We start from the raw sequence: 21,257 nt of genomic DNA, 5'->3' as shown, positions 1-21,257 counted from the left end.
TGTGATGACAGGAGCAAAACAACATGCCTCCTTTGCATTTCCCCCACTGCCTCAGTTGAGGTCCCTGCATGATGAAAGCATCCCATAATCCCGCTGGAATGACAGTGGACAAAACATGGATAAGAGCGAAGAGGAAATTGCAGTACAAACAGCCTGATGAGTGCCAGAGACACGGCCCAATGAGTATGGTCTGATCTGTGTTTGCACAGGACCGAAGCATGCAGATTGAAGCTCAAAGCCTTTGTGAGTGTGTGTGTGAGTGTGTGTTTGTGTGTGTGTGTGTGCTTCATTGAGCAACAAGTTGAGGTTGGGGTAACAACAGCGAGCGATGCCAACAGGTGATTCAGGAGCTGCGGAGATGGATTCCCATGGGATTTGTGGCAAACCCCCCCTCCCCAATGCTTGTTTCCTCTCATAGATCCCAGAGGTGTGACCAGAATGACTTAAAATAAGAGTGGATTATTGATAGGCAGTATCCGACGCACAATTAACATCTCTTTCTTCCGCATGAATAGAGCAAGGCACAAGGTTTTGGATGATAATCTTTTTCTTCCTCTCAAAAAGCGTCTAATTGCATTGGCTGGCGGCAAGCCCACACAGAATGGCATGCAGTTATGAATGGTGTGTTTACGCAGGTCGTTTTTATGTGAAGTGTATGTTTGCTCTCATATTGCATATAATTTGCCCAATAACACTCACATCTGCTATTAACTCCACCACAGAGTGACTTCAGGCAAAAAAACACAAGGGATTAACTCTTTGTGTTCCAGTCTGGACAGCAATGAAATGTTCGCAACAACAACAACAAAATACTGTCATTTTTCTGCTATAGAAATTCAATTGTAGGTTTAGAATGAAGAATTCAGCTCTTGTGGAGCACAGACGTCCCCTACATCATATTAAATTGCTGTCTTTTGAACTCTACATATAACCAGCCATCCAGTGGCTATTCAAACTGTCCCAGACGCCACGGGCACAGATATTAAAAAGACATTCATATTCAAAATCATTGTTAGAGCAGCTGTTATAGGTGGATAGTGTCTATTCCCATGCTCACATTGTCCCCCCACACATAGCCACGGCTAAATCAGTGGCGCCACAGCCGCCGAAGCAGGTAGTAATAAGGCCCTGGAGGGTGGCCCATAGATGTGTTAGCTGATGTGTTACTCAGAGGGCCCCTATGAAAAGACCCCAGGCGCCTATCCCAGTGCCTGTCTCCATAGCACTAAGCGACCATTAGGCTGGATTTAAAGGGCAAGACATTTAGGCTGCTGTCATCTTGTGTCAGTCCGCCACAGGGACCGCGCCGTGGTTAAACAGGCTCGTAAATAAACACCACACGCATACAGGCAGGGAGCTGGGCTATGGTGCTGCTGCTGCTGCTGCTGCTGCTGGGGGAGCCGACCGCAGGTTTGGACCAAGGCTCCTTTCAACGCCCCTCTCCCCGCCCCCGCCAGCAGCTCCGTGAATTGCCAGACCATAACCTTCAACTTCATCAGTCATCGACAAGTCTGACGGCTCCCCGCAAGTCGCTTTGTCCCAGAATTGCTTTCTCTCCTCCATCTTTCTTTCGCGTCCTCTCCCACACACACACACACACACACACATAGTTTGCATCTGCCCCACACTGTCCCCTGGCTCGGCTCACAGGCAACACCACCACCATGGTGGTGGCGACAGCAGTGATGGAAAAACTGAGGGCTTCTTTCTGAGCAGCCCTGGGGTCCGACCACCCCTCCCCTCCCCTCCCATGCTCCTCACACTCTGTCTCTCCCCTGTCTGTCTTCTTCTGGAGGACTGGGGACCACACAGATGTTCCAAACCACATCCAAGCAGTCTGGCTGTGATGAGCACATTTGCACACAAAGTGTTAGCTAACAATCTGCCAACAGCTAAAATGTGTCTGACTATGGCCTAGCACTAATCTTAGTCTAAGACAACGGCCACTGGAACTAAAATTGAAGCTGCTTGCGTAACTCTGGTAGACTTACTGGGAGACATGCACATAATGGCAAATTATCACATGGAATATGGGATGAGCTGTTGCTTTGGAAACAGGGCGAACAACGCGACGGCTCCGGGTTTGCCTTGTTGAAGTCTCTCAACTGTCAGCAGTAATGTTTTGATCATCGAGAAATAAGACCAAGTATAACACTGTTTGCAGAAAGGCTTGTGCCTGAAATCACTCATGAAATGAATGTACCGAGGAAGAAAGCCATGGATTAGAAATGTATTACAGTCAGGAACAGCCTAAATGGTGCGATTCAGTCAAAGTCCACTGAATAAAGAGCAATATAATACAAGTTACCGAATGCCACGTCCTCTTTGAGTAATCAGCCATCTTTACCAGCCTCACAGACATCAATGCAAGTATGTCTCACCCCTGTCATTTAAAACAGCTACTGTTTTAATGCACCAAAAACTAGTCAAACCCCTCAATTACTCTTCATGTGAATACTGTGTGTGTGTCTCTCTCTCTCTCTCTCTCTGAGAGTGTATGTGTGTGGTGCGCATACTCATCTGAAGTCTGTGGTTTGGTATGGTTTGGCGGGTGTGGGAAAGTGTGGTTAGAGCTACACTCACACAAATAGCGGTTTTCAGTGTGAGCAGACAGTGAAATTCTCATTTTAAGACAACAACACAGTGTGTACCTCAAGGCTCGCCAATGGCCAAACCGCACAATGTTTAAATCATTTTGGCTTAATTGCTTTTTAACAAGGTTCCCTACTGCGTTGACATTATACATTAACACTGTGGGTGCTGAAAGCTTGCAGTCTGACAAGTCTGGCCACGTACTGCTTCGTCTGACTCAGAATAACACGGGGGGCCTTTTCTCTATTATGTGCTGTTTATAAAATCACAAACAATGACAGCAAAGAAGGCCTCTAAAAAGCATTAAATTATATTTTAATGCCTCAAGAGCTATAATTTTTTTTTATGTACATATTTTTTTTTTCCAAATAGTGGCTTCATATCCTGGAATTACGTCTCCACGGTGTCTAATAGACTGAGCTCATTGCAGACTTGCGCTGCTGGCAGATATAGGATGAGATATAATCTGACCTTGTATCCAGTGATAGAGCGGTGCACGATACATGGTACATACAAACACAGGACTACCAGTCATAAACCCCTTCATTAGGAGAGCCAGACAGTGTGGAGCATGTATTTTACTACACACCCAACATTTCGGATAGAATATAACCTTTGGGCGGGATGTCGAAGGACTGGGCTCACTGCTGCACTGTGTGTGTTTGTGTGTGTGATTGTGTGTACGTGTGTTTGTGTGTATGACCTGTCTGTCAGTTAAACCTTACTTTGGGTTTTGAGAACATTTCCAAAATAACAATGTGCAGCATAGAAATTATAAAGCACTCAAGATGTACAATATATAGTTATGGGAACCCAAAAACATCTGAGATGACTTCTAAAATGGCATTAAGTCAGATGGCACGCGCTTCGTACACGACGGCCGACGAAGGTATAGAAATGTCAAAACAAAACATCCTGAGACATCCTAATATCCTTGAATTAGAAGTTTGAAAGCAGGTCCCCAGATAGCTTCGTCTGCGGTCATTGGGCGCCTATTTTGGAGAGGCACAGTCTTAAATAGCTGCAGGAAATGAGGAGATGATGATGGACTTGAATCTACCCTCTGCCTAAGCACCGCTCTCCTAAAATAGGAGTGATCTGTTGTCCTCTACATGCCAGAAAGAAAGAAGTGCTGACTAATTAGGCAGACAGCAGCAGTAACAAATCAGTACCATCATGGCCATGTTTCTAGGCATAAAGGCCCCCAAAAAATCTATTAATTTAATGCATATTTAAGAAATACTTAATTGGCTGCCACAGAAACACTGAAGATCAACATCAGCATCAGGAGAAGAGAAACTATTAAACTGTTGAATGCAGCAACAACTACTTTGTTATTAGTATTGCCATTTTCCTGTTTTGGTCAAATATCAGTTTCATCATGCTACAGCATGTCCTCACTTAGTGGAGAAATAAAACCCACACAAGATAAATAAGAAGCCGTGCTGCAGGGAATCACATGTCAAAAGAGAGTAAAACTCAACCATATGCATCTTTCATTTCCACTCTGCCAGTAACATCTCTTCATTGTCATCACTTCATTTCTCACAGGCAGAGATGAAGCCACAGTCGTGAGTTTGAGGCGCCATCTTGTGGCTGTGTGTATACAACATCAGTGTTCACACAACACGAGGCAGAAAATACATCATGAATTAGGTTTTATAGATGCACAGTATATATATATAATGTATATATATATATATATATATATATACAATATAACAATGTTACCATGACTGTGGAAGCAAAAAGCCCATTATTTCAAAACACAATATTTATTATCACATCATTGCTGCTTCCCTATTTATGATAAATAAAGTGTCCTGTATGACATGAGGAATACCCAGTGTCTGAGAGATAATTAGCATTTCATAACTGTGGCAATTAATACTATAAGTCCACTCTTCAAGAGAAGCAAAGGCAAATACAATATTATCCTTGGAAATGTTGCTGCTGCCAACGCTGGCAGGATTAAAAAAAAGAAAGAAAATTAAGTATATAATATGATGCAGGGCTGCATGGGAGTAACTTGTGCAACTTTATTTAATCCAATTTTACTCCAAATACTTTGTTCCATTGAAATATGAAGTTTAGCTCATGATGTTCTTGTTGGATCTTTATCATTTCTCAGGTGTCTCTCCGTGGGATTAACAGTTTTGGATGCTTCCACAGGGTCATGCAGGGATTCCCAAAGCTGTTCTCAGTCGGCTTCTTCTGCCATCCCTCCGATCAGACTTTAGACTCCACTGCACTCCGGCTGAAATCTAATTAGCAAGCAGTGATGTGCTGAAATGTGAAGTTGGGTTAAGTGTAATCTTAACAGGTGGCTGAGCTGCAGGCTAAAGCTGAAAAAAGGTGTGTGAGCCAAATTGATCGGCAGTGGCATTAGTGGCTTCTGAGGGCCCCGAAGAGTATTAACAGAATATTTATGAACTGGACTGGAGCGTGGTTAATCAAGTTGTCACCATTATTAAAGCTTCGATTAATTTAGCATCGATCAATGAAGGCCAAAGCTCAAACAATACTGTCACATGTCAGCAGGATTAATGAAAAGCTGCAAAAAAAAAGAAAAGAAAATCTAAGTTGATAAGTGTCTCAGCTTGGGAAGAAAAGGGCACAACAACAACACAACACAGTAACAGACACATAGGCCTACCTATGATATACTTTATCATTTAGTAAGGCAAACCTGATCAATTTCTTGTTATTGTTGTCTGGTATCCTTAGTGTAAGCTTGAACGGCATCCACAGGAAAAAAAAACTAAAGTGGCAGATTACATGCCATATTTATAGACATAAATACATTAAAGAAGGTACCCTGTGCAGAAATGATGCATATTGGAGAGGTCTGTGTGTTCCAATATGATCATGATATGATATGGTCTGTAATAGACATGGTCAGTCAGTGTGATGGACATTACTCAAGAATAGCATTGTCTCCAAAACTTCAAAATACCTGAAGCTGACATCACACACCATTTGAGGAGCGTATTCATCTTCTTTGTTGGTTCTTTCCACCAATGTTAAAGTATCCATAAAAGCACAATATACATCCTATGCATAATTATTAATCTGTGAGCACACCATTCCACAGACACAAGTCAAAATGTAGGGCTATATATTTTTTAAATGTCATTTATCACAGTCAGAAATGAACCAATCAAAAGTAGTTCCTGACAATTACAGAACAACATAGAAATTGTGTATTGTTTCTATAATATTCTATTTTGTTTTTGTACGTTATTTTATTCTTTTCCCAGGATGTACCCCGGCTTCGCCCAATGACAGCTGGGATCGGCTCCAGCCCCTCCGTGACGCTGAATACAGGATAAGCGGTAAACAATGGATGGATGGATGTAGTCATGATAAATTTGTACCGTGTAATAAATCTGCACACACTTACTGCTGTAAATAATGTGTAAAAAATCATCTTAGTGATGACACCCCAGATCACAAAGAAGCTGGCCCGGGACAACCCTGTGGGTGACCTTCATTGGAAACGAGGTCGGCAACATCCTGAACAGCATCCTGGCGGTGCAAGAGGGGCCGGAACTGGACAATGTGGTCTCTGGTGTAATGTAGCGTTCTGCCGGGCATGTTTTCCACACCCAGTGCCGATATATATGGACTCTGGCTGCTGCGTGAGTGAGGGGACGAGCAAGCTGCACGCCAGGTTTGCAGAGTGGCCAGACCTCCACATACGGCTGGACATCTGGCATTTTATGAGGCGACTGGCCGTCGGTGCCTTTATGGGCTGCCTCTCTGCCTGCATCTTTGAGTGGGACGCAGGGGACCTTGCTCTGTTGCGGCAGGCAAAACGAGAGCAGCTCAGGCAGGAGGTTGTGCCAGCCCTTACCGATTGAATGGTGGACAAGAGAATCACTAAAAGGAGCTGTGCCAGTATTGGCCCAGGAGGAGACGCGGGGAGGAGGCCAGCATCAAGAGAGAACTCATGGGGGTGCCGCTGCTAGACCAGGTGAGCATTGAGCACATTTGCCGTGTGCAGAAAAGCCCAATTAAATTTTTTTATGAAGGTATATTCGGATTGAAACGCAAACCCTGTTTTCATTGCCATCAATACTCTTTCTTGTTTCCCCAGGAAATAGTGCAAATACACTAAATTTCCAACTACTTCCTGGAAGGCCTGAACAACCCTGACTCAAAAGAAACAGATGACTTGCTGGAGGATTCAATAGTCTGCATCCAGCCAAGTACAGTCCAAATGCCTGGATGTGACTTGCTCCGCCGATTTTGTCAAAGACACATCGGATGTGTGGACTTTGGACAGCCAGGTATCCCAGAATGCATTTAACATTAACAACAAAGATGGCCCAGGAAAAAACACACAACTGAAAGTTATCATTTTGAAACACTACTGTTGCTGTGTCACAAAAAGCAGATGTAAGATTATCGTTGTTTTAAACCTGTGGTCAATTGATCAAGATAGAGCCTATTTGAAAATTTACTCCAACGTTTTCGGAAATGTGCGGTCTGTGGGATAGCTAGCATGACCGGGCAGTCAGCGTTCATGGTGCCGACTGAGAAAAGCCAAATTCGCCGTGGCAACTAATGTCTCTTTAGTGACTTATAATAATGTTATAAGTTATAATAATGTATTCTTTTTGGGTTTATCTAACGGGCACTTTTGAGTTTCAAGCTATTTATTGTTCCCGGGCATATCGGTTTAGTGATTGGAAAAGTTAAGGTTCATATTTTACTTCCTTTTCCTTGAGGATATCCCCTGCTCCCACACAAACGTTGTGAAGGATGCAGCAGACGCCAATCACCTTCGGGACGAACAGAGGCCGGATCTCCAGGGCCCCTCAAAAAGATGGCACGCCACCGCGTTTTGAGGATACCAACGCTCAATGATGTTCCTGCCTCTGGCACGGTGCCTGTTGTATCTTGATTCCACTTGGCCTGTTAATTAAAATTAATGGGGGAAATGTATGATGGATTCCAAAGTCACTAAAGTAACTGTGTGTGTGTGTGTGTGTGTGTGAGAGAGAAAGAGAGAGTGAGAGAGCGACCTGCTGTACTGAGGCTGCCAGTATGAGGTCATGATAGCAACAGGACGCTGCAGGCATGGGTACCCATCTCCTAATTGGAAGTGCCCAGCTGGTGGATATAAAGAGCCTGTTGGTACATGGGTGATCTTCTTAGGACAAGTGCTTCATGCACCGATCCTGGATTGCCAATGTACACATATAGAAATTGGCATCACAGATGCCCTGCAGTAGCACTGATGCAAAAGGTTTTCTATTTATATAGCATTTCTTCCGTGGCTCTGCAGGAGGAAGGACCCTGACGCGGCACCATCAATGGCACCGGCAGCACTGCGGAATGCCTCATGGCCAGCAAGGCGAGCAAAGCCGGCCCCCACCTCCTCCATCTCTCTTCAGGTTTTGGGAAATGAATAACTCGGTGGCGAATGGTCATCATTTCCTTGACAACATTGTGGACAGTCCTGCAAACCGTGGATATTGGTGAAGATGTCTGCAGTTACCCTGTAGGAGGCTCCACCTCACAGTCTCTGGTGTTGCACTCCTTCTATCAACTTGTGTCCTTTGACCCGACACTTCTTTTGTCCATGTTTTAATGCACCACCTTTATTGGTTCTTTTTCTCCTTAATGTTATGGCCTGCGCCAACATGCCATGAGTAAAATTAACTCGCCTTTAAAAAAAGATGTGAAACTTCTGCCTATGTCAACTTTAAAAGCCTCTAGGCTCTAAATTTTGATTGAAGTGTAGATTAGGTTATAAATACAGGTTTGTCAGGAGTTTAGGGCGATTATGTACATAAATAGAGTATAAATAGACATTTTATATACTATATATATATATATATATATATATATATACACACACACACACATGTAGTACATCTTATATTGCGCAAGTTTTGGTCTGCAAGGCAGTAAATGTAAACAGGTGAACATTGCAGAAAGTGAGATGCAACAGGTAAGCTGGTAACCATCTAAAAAGTCCAGACCATTCGTTGGTTGTTCCTCTATATTTTGAATAACATAATATTTCTGTAGATTCTATTATTGCTATTTTGTTTTGAGTTATTACATTTCTGTCCATCTTCAACTCATAATTGTACATGAATGACTTTAGGCCACTGGAAACAGCCTAGCATTTAAAAGGTATTAACCACAGTATCCTGTATTGTAACTAAGATACAGATGAAGAACACCCCAGAATCAGGAAAACTACCAGCATCCACCTTATTTGGATTCAAAGAAAATCATCAAAGCTTCAGCTTGTTAAACCTCACACCTCACAGCTGTGCTGTTTACTAAAGAAATGACCTCTACACCAGATGGCGTGTTTGGAATAAACAGTATTGCACAGCACCACCTAATGTAGCTCCGCTGTAATAATCAACCTGTGACCAGCCTCAGTCCCCCTTGCAGGATTAAACTATTCCCATCTGTCCCTGTGCCGGCTGCAGGGCAGATCTGATATAGTTTAATGAGTGAAAAGGCAGAGTTCACTGCATAACAAAAATAATGACACATCCGGTTACATGGCACACGCTGTAATTTCCCCAGTAGCTGTGCTCACAAAACATATACTCAGCCTCTGAATTTGGGCTCAGGAATAGACAATCTATATATTTTTGTAATCGTATTCCTAACCATAACTGATTTTGCAAAAATGAATGAATATGTGACCTCCAAGACTGAAGTAATGAAATGGATCATTTTATTTTGGAGGAAACGAAGAGTCCTGCCCTCCAGGTCTGGGCATGCAATAAGCAATGGTGACGGATAGGTATTATGAGGAGTTTTTCCTGCCTCCGTTGGGGATTTGTGATAATCTCCTTTAGAATGAGTCATGGGTAGATTACCATATTGCCTGCTGTAGGCCAGGATATCCTATATAGGCTATGCTAATAGGTGAAGCTCAGGAGGCTTGCCGTTGGACTTGGAATGAGAACAGTGCTTACCTGTATCTGGGAAACACATTCCTGAACAAGTGGAACTGGCATTAATGTATGAGCCACTCCTCCTGTGAACACAGAAAATCAAATCTGCATGCTTATGTTATTGCTTAAGCTATCAAACATCTCTTTACACATTTATGACATGGAGTAATAACATGCGATAAAAGAACACGCACAAACACACTCAGGGACAAATCAAATAGTAATCTTAATATTATTACTATTCTGTACATGATGATACAAACACCTAAAGGTCTTCATGAGGACTCTTATTGACTGCTAGTTCTATATATGCAGTATTTGCAAGGTTTTTGTTGCTTTTGAATTGAAGTGTTTCAAGATTGGACAGTTTGCCAAAGTGGTGCAGAAAATGATTCATTACCTTGAAAGAAAACATTCCTGAAATGTGAATTGTGTTTTTAAACGTTGGTGATAACAATAGGACTTCTATATCATAAGGAGCAGCTATGTAAGACAACCTTTTTTGACCCTTACATCAGGAATGCTCTCTAGTGCATAATTCGTGTGACATCAAATGCCATGAAATGGCATGAAAAAACAATGCCGGCAAGGGAACATTACTCCACAGGGTTGCTATCAGTCTACTAACACTTGCACATTTGAAAAAAAAAAGGAATAAAAAAAGAAACTGAATTCCTATTCCTATTGAGCGTATGTTTCTATTTTACATTCACTATGAATATTTGATTATGAGGTGATTGAATATTGATGCATTTCTGTGAAGTTGCTTCCACTTCTTCTTCCTGTCAAATTGAATGTTAACATATCAGGAGCTCCATCTGCTAGAGCGATACTACATCCTGTGCAAGCCAATGAATTTGTTCACTTGTTAAAGAGGCGTCAGGCATATCTGAATGCATGCACAAGCGTGTTGCACTGATTAAACTAAGGGCCAGGAACAAGGCCTCAATAGACCAATTAGAATAAGCAAACTGTCACAAGCTTGCATAGAAACAGAGCAAGATTCTGCACCATTGTTCCGCACATGCATTAGTAACTTTGCAGACTCCCCAGTGTATGAATAATAACCCTCTATAAAACCTTTCAAGATTTATGAATCTCTGTGAAGCACAGCAGTATTTCTGCGTGGTGATTTACATCCACGGGTCTATTACAGAGTTACTGCTTCAGAAATGGCTTCGCATAAACACAAACTGTGGCAGAACCTCTTTGGCGGAATGTAAAATACATTTAAATGAACCCTGAGGTGAAGATTATATGATACAGGGTGCAGAAATACGGCTCGCCACTTTTGTGATCAGTTCATAAAATTGAATTTCTACATATCTGGTTTACAATGAGGCTGAGATTACTGTCATAACAATTTACAGACACAACAGCTGAGGCTATATATTACTGCAGATGTCACCCATTTGCACAAACTGTCGCAACCTCACCTGTTCATGTTTGGAATCACTTGAAACGCACCTGGATATCTGCATTCATGTAGTGAATTGGCTTCTGAGGAAGGTCATAAGAGACGTTTTCAAACAGATTAGTAAACGGTTAAAGCAGATTATCAAATGGTTAGAAGGCCCTTTTGGCCCTCCCTTGACCCTGGCACCCCCCTTTGTCAGCGGCCCTGATGAGAATGTTATTCATTTTGAAAAGTTACCAAAATTGATCACCAAAGTCTAAGATGAATCATCTGGGGAACATGACTATCTGTACAAAACGTCAAGGCACTTGGTGCAGATTATCACGTTGTTTTTCACTCTACTCTCTTGTCCATAGGAGCCAGCCTCTGTTATGGCCGATAACCGATGTGACAGCGAACAGTAATGAAACTTCAGATCTGCTCAGAAATTTCCGGTAGGTGTGCAACATTTAATCATCTTTTGACACGTCTTGTTTTATAAATATTAAATGCAAATTACAAGCAAATCCTATTTGAGGAGACATTGGGTTTCAGGTTCTCTCTCGAGCAAAAATCATTACCATAGGGATATGTCCATTCTTAATGCTGTAATTTAATCTACTAAGTGAAATGATCAGGGTGAAGAGTTTAAAAAAAGGCTTGGGACATAATCCTGTGACAGACAGAAATGCTCAGTTGAAGCGCTTCCATTATTCGTTGAGCCAGATTTAATCCAATTCATCAGGAGAGTATTCCAAAAAGTGATTGGTGAAGTATGTCCTTGTGTTTGAGAAGACGGGGAAACTGATGCATTTCAAATCTACTGCTGATTTTTTTTTTCCGGAATACACATCCATTTTAAGGCTTTGTTAAATAATACATGCACGTTTTATGAGAAAATAGGCACAATATGGCAAATGGCACAATATGGGGCTCCATCTGCACTGAACAGGGTTTGTACAGTGCTGTTCTCCTGTCAGCAGCAGCCGTTCCTGTAAGAAAGCATGAGGAGAGGAGCGGGTGCATAGACAGCGAACACTGGAGAAAGCCTGTGCACATCCAAAAAAAAAAAAAAAACTATCCACACAAGATGTCAGTGATTTAACAGCTGAAAGAGACACAAGGGACAATTAAAACAGGCTCATCGTTATGTTCTCCTTTTACAGGTCTTGCTTGGTCTTTACTCCTCCTCCATCAGCACAGTGCAGAGATTTGTTTTGATCCTGTAGGACACCAAACTTGTTGTGGTGGGAACAAAGTTCCCTCCTGACCTATTTCTTTTTTTTTTTTTCTAAGCAGCTTTTCAAGCTACTTCACTCTGGCATTCAGCTCCAGTTCTTTTCTGAACTTCAGCCTCCAAAGAACTCTGTGAACTTGATTGGCATGCTCACAGTTTGATTGACTGCAGGACACTTTTTGGGAATGTCATTCCGGATGCCTTAGATGTGTCAATCTCTGATAAAACCAAGAAACAAATAGCAATAGGAATTGCTTGAGATTTCCGTCACCTGTTTTTGGTTGCAATCACTGAAATCTTTAAAAAAAAAACTTTTCTTAGGGGGGGTTGTTTTGTTGTTTGTTTCTGTTGACAGGTGAGAGAGTGGGCTCAAGAAGAGTGTCAGTTTCTCAGACTTCCCGGCATACTCCCATTGCTTTCCAGAGATATATTAACTATCCACATCCCGATGTTCGGTGACCTGTCGTTACTCTTCTTGAGAGAGAGCTCACTGCATGGAAGGAGCCCTCATTCTGACAAGCCCTTCTCTGCAGACATTTTTTGGCGTTTTCTGCTGAGTTCTACTGCTGTGTGCTGCCTTATATTCAACTTTCATTTCTATTATGAAATCCATGGACTGTATCTTTATAACCCCAAGCGTTCTGCACATAGTCACAAAGGCACACAATCATTTATATCTATCTTTTCATAACTTTGAGCTACTATTAACATTACCTACGTTGCTAAAGCACCTTGGCATTGAGGGTAGGATGAAGTGGCAGAAATAGTCAAATCCTGCAATTATACTTCACAATTTACGTTAAAATAGGTTAGAACTTTATTGTTGAATCTGGTACATATTTTTGTTGTTGTCCTTTTCGTGGTGTGCCAGTAAATAAATTATCATGAACAGAGTGAATCTGCATCATGTGAAGGAGGTAAGTAAATTCCGTAGTTACAAATGTCCATATAAAAACACTATGATCACACTGTCATATCTCACTGTTGAAATACAGTGATAACAGTCACGTGGGTATTATGTCTTTAATGTCATATGTTAGATTCTCCATCTCTGTTAGATACAAAATAGACAAAAATAATTTCATATATTTTTCAGAAATTTTCAAAAACATTGTCAAGTGATCACAACATAAAATAATCAATGACAATCTTAATCATTTGCAAGTGAAATGCGATTAGCAAAATAAGTTTCTTTGACTTTATCATAGACTATATAATCACAATTTCTTCTTATGTTCACCTTGATTTCTCTGTAAATATCTTCAGTGAAATGACTGAAAAACAGACAAAACTGAGACTGGAAAAAAAGAAAATAAAATAAATCATGGAATCACTCAATAAAAGAGTCCCATCTGAACGAAGAGTTAAAATTACAGTCAAAGGTTCACATAAAATTTCAGATTTCTTTGAGGCACTCATTGCCTTGCAGCTCCCATCCATAATAGCCCTGTCTTCGATAAACACTTGGTACAAGTAAGCTCATGGTTAAATAAAATTTGACAATAAGTGCAATCATCTGTCTTAGACAGTGATCAGAGCGTATCCAGTTGAGGCACACAATCATTTTTCTATGACCATTTTCTGAACAAAAACAACAACACGATAAAGATAGGAAAATAACAAAAAGGAAAATGTTTTTTCTGTATGGTCAGTCAGAGTTTTGTCATTGGTATGTGCAGGCTGTTCCAGGGTCCCATCCACAGTTCCTCCTCGTCTGATAATGTGTGGTCACTGTGGGACTCCAGTGTCTCCCTACTGTTCTTGTGGTTGTCAACGGAAGTATCCTGCTCCTCGTTGACACACTGGGCGCTACTGTTTCTGTCAATCAAGGCTTTGTCGATATTGATTTTGGACCCAAAACTTTTCAAATCCGTGATGGTGGATCCGAGGGAGCCACAGGAGGGCCGGGTGTTGAGGTTGACGTCCACGTTAGAAGAAACACACGTCCCTGCTTCATTTTCCGTGTCGTTTCCTACGTCATCAGTGCTATTTATGGGAGCAGGTTCTTCATGAGTCACACCTAACTTGTCTAGTTTTTTAAATTGCTTACCAAGCCGGCACGGTGAACCCAACTTCAAGGTGTTTGGGTGGGGAGGCCGCCAAGTTCGGACGATAGTGCCGTTCTGTGCGAGGTAGATGTTCCCGTTGATGTTGCTGTGGCTGTTGGGGAGTCTGCTCCGCTGGGTCTCCGTGGTGCTCTCCTCTCCCGTGGAGCTGGTCTCATTCTCCCGATCAACCACCAACTTAATCCGCTTCTTTTTCCCGGGCTGAGGGGTATAGAATGGGTCAAAGTCAATATATTGTTTTTTCAGAAGGTACTGTGTATGTAGGTTTATCTGGGGGAAAGAAGGCAAACAGAAACATTGCTGGTAGCTAGCTGGGTTGTACACCAGGTATTAATAATCCATTGCCATAACTTAAACTAAACCAGCAACTGTACTGATACAAAGATGCCTTCCACAAATCTTGTTCATGCTACCAAAAAATATAGACATCCAACCATAAAATGGTATTTTCACATTACATTTTTGCGAATAACCTCACTTTTCTACGTTAAAGACTAATACTGTATATCCCAAGAAAGTAATAACTTCAAGATCACAGCAAAACATTCAGTAAAAGCAGACTGCAACATGCAAAATCTCACAGCAGAAACAAGAGCATAATGGTATACGAAAAGTTAAGACATAAAAACACACCCAGGGAACATCCAAGAGATGAATAAGTGTGTGGGAGAGGTGTAAGGTGTAAGAGAGATATTTTGCAGCCGGAAACCACCAAAGTTTTTCCTTGCTTAGGGGAAATAAGGAAAAAGTGGACATTTGAAACACTCTGCAGCGGCAAGCAATATTTCTTCACTCCCATGCAAGGGTAATTGATTTTATTCACTCTTACTTCACAGTGGACAATATATCTCCCTAGAAGGCAGTTGAGTTTCCTTCAGACTCTGAATCAGCATCTGAAGTAGCTTCTGTTTCTCCTGACTCCTTCGATGCACTGCCGCTCTCGGATCCGGTGCCGCTGGCTGAAGATTTGTCAGAGGAGATGGCGTCCTCGTCCACCTCGGTGATAGGGGAAAGTCCTCCATATGTCTCTACAGAGGTGTCACCGATGCTCCTGATCTCAGGGCTGTATGGCGGACCAGAATAGGAAGCAGAGGGCCCAGGGTCTCCGGGCGCTACACTGGACCTAGCTGCCGATACATCGTCACTGACCTCGCTGGCTGATTCTTTGCTCTCGTCAGAAGTCTCAGATTCTTCCTCATCCTCTTCTTCACTCTGCTCTGTGATTGTGTCCTCAGATCCTTGCCTCAGGATGGACTTTTGGGAACGGCGGCTGCCACCGGTGGACCGGGAAGAAGCTGAACTCTTCTCGCTGCCCAGGGAACTCTGGTCTGTCATGTGGCTGCCAGAGGAAGAGCCTTCACCGGACTCTGACCCAGACATTTTCCTCTGGCTGGAACTCCGAGATATCGAGAGTTCACTTCCTGACCCTGACGCTGACTCTGCCTCGCTGGCTGTCCCTGTCCCTGACTCGCTCTCACTGAGTTCTTCACCGGATTTTTCAGAGGTTACTGCGCTTCCTGATGATCTGGTTTTCTGTGATGACCTTGAGCCAGATAAAGAGGCAGATCTACTCGCGCTGCCACTCTCACCTGTACTTTCACTTTCTCTGGTATCAGTCTCGCTGCCACCACCACTCCCACTACCACTTCCAGTCCCACCAGCACTCCCACTACCACTCCCACCAGCACTCCCACCAGCACTCCCACTCCCACTCCCACTCCCACTAGCACTCCCACTCCCACCACCACTACCACTACCACTCCCACTCCCACTCCCACTTCCACTTCCACTTCCACTCCCACTACCACTCCCACTGGCTTCAGTAGCTGATGATCTCATTGAAGAGCGGGCAGAGGACCCACTTTCTCTAGTACTCCCCGAAGCCTCTCCTTCCTCAGACTCTTCATCAGAGTCTCTCTCTGTCCCTGAATCCTTTTCTGTGCTTGTTTCCTTCTCTGTTGCGGTGCCTGTTCCTGATTCTGTTTCTTTCTCAGATCCAGACTCTTTCTCAGTTTCCGACTCTTTCTCCGTAGCCGATGACCTATCTAACTCTGACTCTTTCTGCGACTCCGACTCTTTCTCCGAATCCGAATCTTTCTCCGACTCCGAATCTCTTTCAGTCCCAGATTCTTTCTCACTGACAGATTCCTTCTCCGTTTCTTCTCCTTCAGATTTGGACTTGCTTTCCTCATCAGAATCCCCCAGCTCTTCATCAGGCTCTTCCTCTGAGTCCACGGTGCTTTCGTTGGCATCGTCCCGGTCCAAATCTACTTTGAGATAATCCGTGGCAACACTGCTTTTCTCCGAGGATTCCCCATCGGAGTCTTTCTCCTTACTGCTTCCACTTGCACCTGCTTCTGGCTCACTTTCTGTAACACTAATGGACACTTTAGAATTCTTGTCATCCTCACTGGCTCCTTGTGAGGCCTCCTCGTCTCTCTCGCTGCCTGTGGCTGAGCCACGACTCACGCTACTCTGTGACTTCCTCCGAAACTGCAACTTGTTGCCTAAGTTGATTTTCTTCAAAACTTTGCCAAGCCGGCTGCGGGTGTCAGACTTGCTGTCAATTGGTCCCAAAGCTGCTGGTCCGCCAGTCAGACTCTCCTGGCTGTCAATGCGGCGGGCTGACATCAGTTTGGCATAATCCTGGTCCTTCTTCCCGGCACCAAACATCCTGAGCATCTTGGCTTTCTTCCATGGAGATGTGCCGGAAGGACCGGCTTCAGACGGCTGCTTGCTGGCTGCCAGCAGTTTGCTGAGTTTCATGACAGACTTCAGTTTCTTGGCAGCCTTAGAAGGCTCGCCTCCCTCTGCTGGCTCAGCTTGTTCAATTTCATCCCCTGGCGGCATGTCCCTAAATGCAACCCTCTTGGTTGCACCTCGACCACGACCCCTGCCTCTGCCTCTGCCCCGGTCCTAAGACAGTCATATTTAATTCAGCAACTTCTTGATATGATACATCTGCAAAGTTTGTCTAAGACGTCATACGTCATACATCAATTTAGGCAATAACATCTCTCTATCTTGACATTTTCAATGCAAGTATGACATTTTTGTAGATAGAAAGATAATACCTCGGGGCCATGTGGACTGTAGAAATACCCGTCATCCTCCACGATCACCTCTCCATATTCATCATACATGGGAGTTATCAGCCTCCTCCGACTGCCATATTGAGGAATGTCATACCTGAGGAATAGATTTAAACAAAATATGAACACAGTTGTTAGAATGACTGTGGACTACCCTGATCATTTGCTTGTTTTAATAAATCCTAATGTACACACCATCAGCAACAATGATTTAATGATTTTTAATTTTAATAAACGTATTCATCTAAATCTCCTAAATATCCCTCTATTTTACCAGGCTATTTTACCTACTCACTGTTTTTTTTTAATTAGATTTGGAATTATCTTCATTCAGTTAGGCAGTAAATGCTGTGGTGATTTGCTGCACTTATGGGCACTTGTTAGTCTGGGGGGGTATAATGGAGAGAAAGAAAGTTGCAAAGGTGCAAGAGCTCTTCCAAAAATAAACATAGTGGAGTACATATTTGCCATATCAAAGGGGTGTAATAACTTACATGAATGCAAACACATGCTGAGATGGGAACCTGTGGAGTCATGAGTAATGCCTAAAAGCCCATTTAAACACTTGACTAATATCAGGTTGCATAACTCATCTCTATGCACATGTTTTTTAAATTTTATTCCAGTTTGCCTACATGGCTTTTGTCAGGGGAGTGTAAAAAGAGATCTAAAACTCTACTCGAGAGAAGAATGCAGTTTTATTTTATTTTTATTACCATTTAAATGAGAGATAATAAAGAAGAAGAGATTTAATCCTTTTATCTATTTTTTTGTCTATTATTTCAACTGCATCCATCATTAAGTTGTCTGCATTACTGCGTTGAATGACCTCAGTTAGATTGCGTCATTGATATTAAGCATGTGAATTATTCCTCTTAGTCTGCAACAGTGAATTACAGAAAAAGCCTAAAGGAAAGACGGTCTGGCGGTCGCTGGAGCAAAAACTTGACCGCAATGATGATGATGGTACACTCATCGGCAGTAGCGGCTTACACACTGAACTTTGTGACATGCTATTAAATTATAATTACAGCTTGTTGACAATGAAGACCAGCATGATTCAGACAGCTTGAGCAGATTAGAGTAAGTAAAGATTACATGAAGTAAATCGCTGAGTCACTATGAAGGTGATTACGATGCTTGATCTCAACATGGGCAGTTTGGAACATTAAGCCTGTAAGGTACAGCATCTCCTCCCTCTTTTGATACACTAGTAATTCCCCGGAGTGGTGTAAGTCACCTGCCATGGAGCGGAAGCGTTTAATGAATAACAATTTCTCAGCAGCTGTTATGGCTTTGAGTTCCATGTTTTTCCTTTTTAGACCATATGGGCTGTGTAACAGGCAAGCCAAAGCAAACCCTATCCATTAAACCATGGGAAAACACATCCACACTCTCAGGTGCCCGACTCAAGGCTGTATAATTGATCTAATTTGACGGGAGCAGATAGGGTAAACGCTCGGATGTTCTGTACAGCTGAAGGCGAAGTGCGAGTTATGCTCATCATTTTATCCTGAACCTCTTTAAAATGCTCTGCTCTCCCCATGGACCTGAGAAATGGGAGCTGGAAGGCAAGGTCGCAATAAATAAGTTCTAACGATGTTATTTTTCTAAGCTTTAAAGGAACTGATCGGTTCCATGGATTAGAGCAAGAATAATGAGAGATGAGATGGTCAGCGGGCCGCATGCTCACCCTTGGTCGTAATTATAGTAGTCTTGTGTGTAGTAGTCCTGGCCCGGGTCGATACCTGACTCCATGGAGAGTTCCTTCATTTCAGAGAGGCAGAGAGAGAAATTACTCAGCACTCCTCGGAGAAAGGCAGAAGAACCAGAAGAGCAGCAGCAGCACACAGGGTGAGTACACAGCAGAATGACTACAATCCCTCTGAATTAAGAAAAGCAGGAGTTTTTCTACCTCAGGTCTCAGAAGAGATGGCCTCAGCAGTTGCTGTTGCTGCCAAAGATTAGTACAGAAGAAGGATAAGGCAATGGAGGGAAGGGATGGCCATGAGAGACACAAACACAAGGAAGTGTTCACTTCACATTTCAGATTTAAATCCAGATAATGCAGGCCTCTGTTATGTGCATTGCTAAGTCTGTGTTATACACAATGGCGGAGCAAGGCGAAAAGGTTGATACGAAAATTGATGGAAATGAAGCAAGGAAAAAAAGAGGAAATACAAGAAATGGGAGTATGTAAGAAATATAAACTATAATGACATGAAACACCCTGCCTGTGTTAGATGCTGACAGGTTGTAGATTATTGGAAGTTGACAGAAAAGTGTCATTTTGTTTGGTTCCTGATTAGTTCTTCCCAAGCACAAGATTAAAATTCATCCAAATGCTTATCTGCCATTTGACAGGAAAATTGGTGAGTACAACAGACTTTCAATCAAACGTAAACTGTAATGTCAGAAGTCCTATCTTCCGGGATCTCCGTCAGTCTCATTCAGTGTTTTCCATCGAGTGAGTTGTAGATAAGAATAATAGGATATAAGCTGCGTCAAGCTGCTTTGAGTGTGACAAAATGTCTCGGTGCAACAATAAGATAAGAATACATCACAACAGTAGTGCTTACCTGTCTGCCGTAGCCTCGCCTGCTGTGCGCCGCCGAACGGGAGGAAAACAAGACAAATAGTGAATATGGATCGACGGCGTCATTTTGAGTGCTTTCAGATAAATGAAATGTTGAATCTACGGGACTTTATTCTGCTGACCAGTGAGGAAATTGCAGGCTTTACTTACTGTGCATTTTCATGTGTTAAATTACACAGTTGCAGATGTTTTTTCAGTTTTATAAGATGCCTACGGCGACAATGTTATCGTGTTGGTGTGGGCTGTTCACCCCCCCGCTGTTATCTCAACCAAAAACAGAGAGGGGTAAAAAAAAAAAAGATGCAATAATGCAAATATCAAGAGGCTGGGAGGTTTTGAATTTGAAAAAAAAAAAAGTGAGTGTTTCTACAGACATATCTAGAGCATCTCCTAGCAGATATGAAAAGGACATCGTGATTCAGGGAAGAATTACTGACTCAAAGAACGTTAATAAAATTGCTTTAGTTATCACATAAGAATAAGCCATTTTCTATTCAACAGTTTTTTGTTGTTAAACTGAAGTAAGTAGATCTTAGGAATTTCACTGTATCACGTGAAATTGCTTTAGTTATCACATAAGAATAAGCCATTTTCTATTCAACAGTTTTTTTTTGTTAAACTGAAGTAAGTAGTTCTTAGGAATTTCACTGTATAACATGAAATTGCTTTAGTTATCACATAAGAATAAGCCATTTTCTATTCAACGCATTTTTTTGGGGGTTAAAATGAAGTAAGTAGATCTTAGGAATTTCAATGTATCACACACATTAAAAAAACAACTCATAGCTGCTCCCGAGGACAACAATGCATCTGCAGTGTATTCAGTACAAGTCAATGAGAACCGGCGAGTAATGGAGCAGCCAGCCTGAACCCTCCAGTTTCACAAGCGTACAACTGTAACCTGTCTGGGCCCATAAATAATGACGACTTTCACACTCAGATATATAGCCAAGCAATGATGTGAGCTTCCTCTGGAGAGCTGTAATCTGTTATTATGGGCAGGGACCAGGGGACAGGGCACGGCCATATGGCCACACCTCCCAGGCAGAGTGGATGATGGGAGTGGGATCTGATGGATGACCTGTTGGCTTGGCTGCTGGCTACGGCTGCTTCATGAAACATCAAGAAAAATGGCCCAGTGGACGGCAGCCATGGGGAGTTTGCACAAGAGGGGACTTGGGGGTGGGGTGGGGGATTGATGGGTGATAAGGTTGGGAAAATAGAAGAGGTGCAGAACCCAGTGCAACAATAAGGCGATCTTCACAAATAACCAGCTTTACAGGTTTTAACTGCATATTTCTATGTAGATAGATTGTATTATACCGCCAACAATAAGTATTTAC

General features: G+C 42.6%; 1 protein-coding gene across 1 annotated transcript in view; it reads right to left on the bottom strand.

Moving 5' to 3' along the window:
- Positions 1-14,434: 14,434 nt before the first annotated feature.
- Positions 14,435-21,257, bottom strand: part of LOC311021239 (protocadherin-15-like) — a 180,109-nt gene continuing 173,286 nt past the window's right edge. The window contains exons 34-39 of the mRNA XM_084021693.1: positions 19,898-19,919; positions 19,234-19,272; positions 19,012-19,085; positions 17,301-17,415; positions 15,978-17,142; positions 14,435-15,830 (exon numbers count right to left, since the gene is read on the bottom strand). Coding sequence (XP_083877819.1) covers positions 15,079-15,830; positions 15,978-17,142; positions 17,301-17,415; positions 19,012-19,085; positions 19,234-19,272; positions 19,898-19,919 — 2,167 coding nt within the window. The 3' untranslated portion in view covers positions 14,435-15,078. The remainder of the gene's footprint in view (positions 15,831-15,977; positions 17,143-17,300; positions 17,416-19,011; positions 19,086-19,233; positions 19,273-19,897; positions 19,920-21,257) is intronic.

The sequence above is a fragment of the Eutrigla gurnardus genome (genome assembly GCF_963514095.1).
Source record: "Eutrigla gurnardus genome assembly, chromosome: 11".
Classification (NCBI taxonomy): domain Eukaryota; kingdom Metazoa; phylum Chordata; class Actinopteri; order Perciformes; family Triglidae; genus Eutrigla; species Eutrigla gurnardus.
The sequence above is the reverse complement of the archived record's forward strand: the minus strand, read 5'-3'. Positions and strand labels throughout refer to the sequence as shown.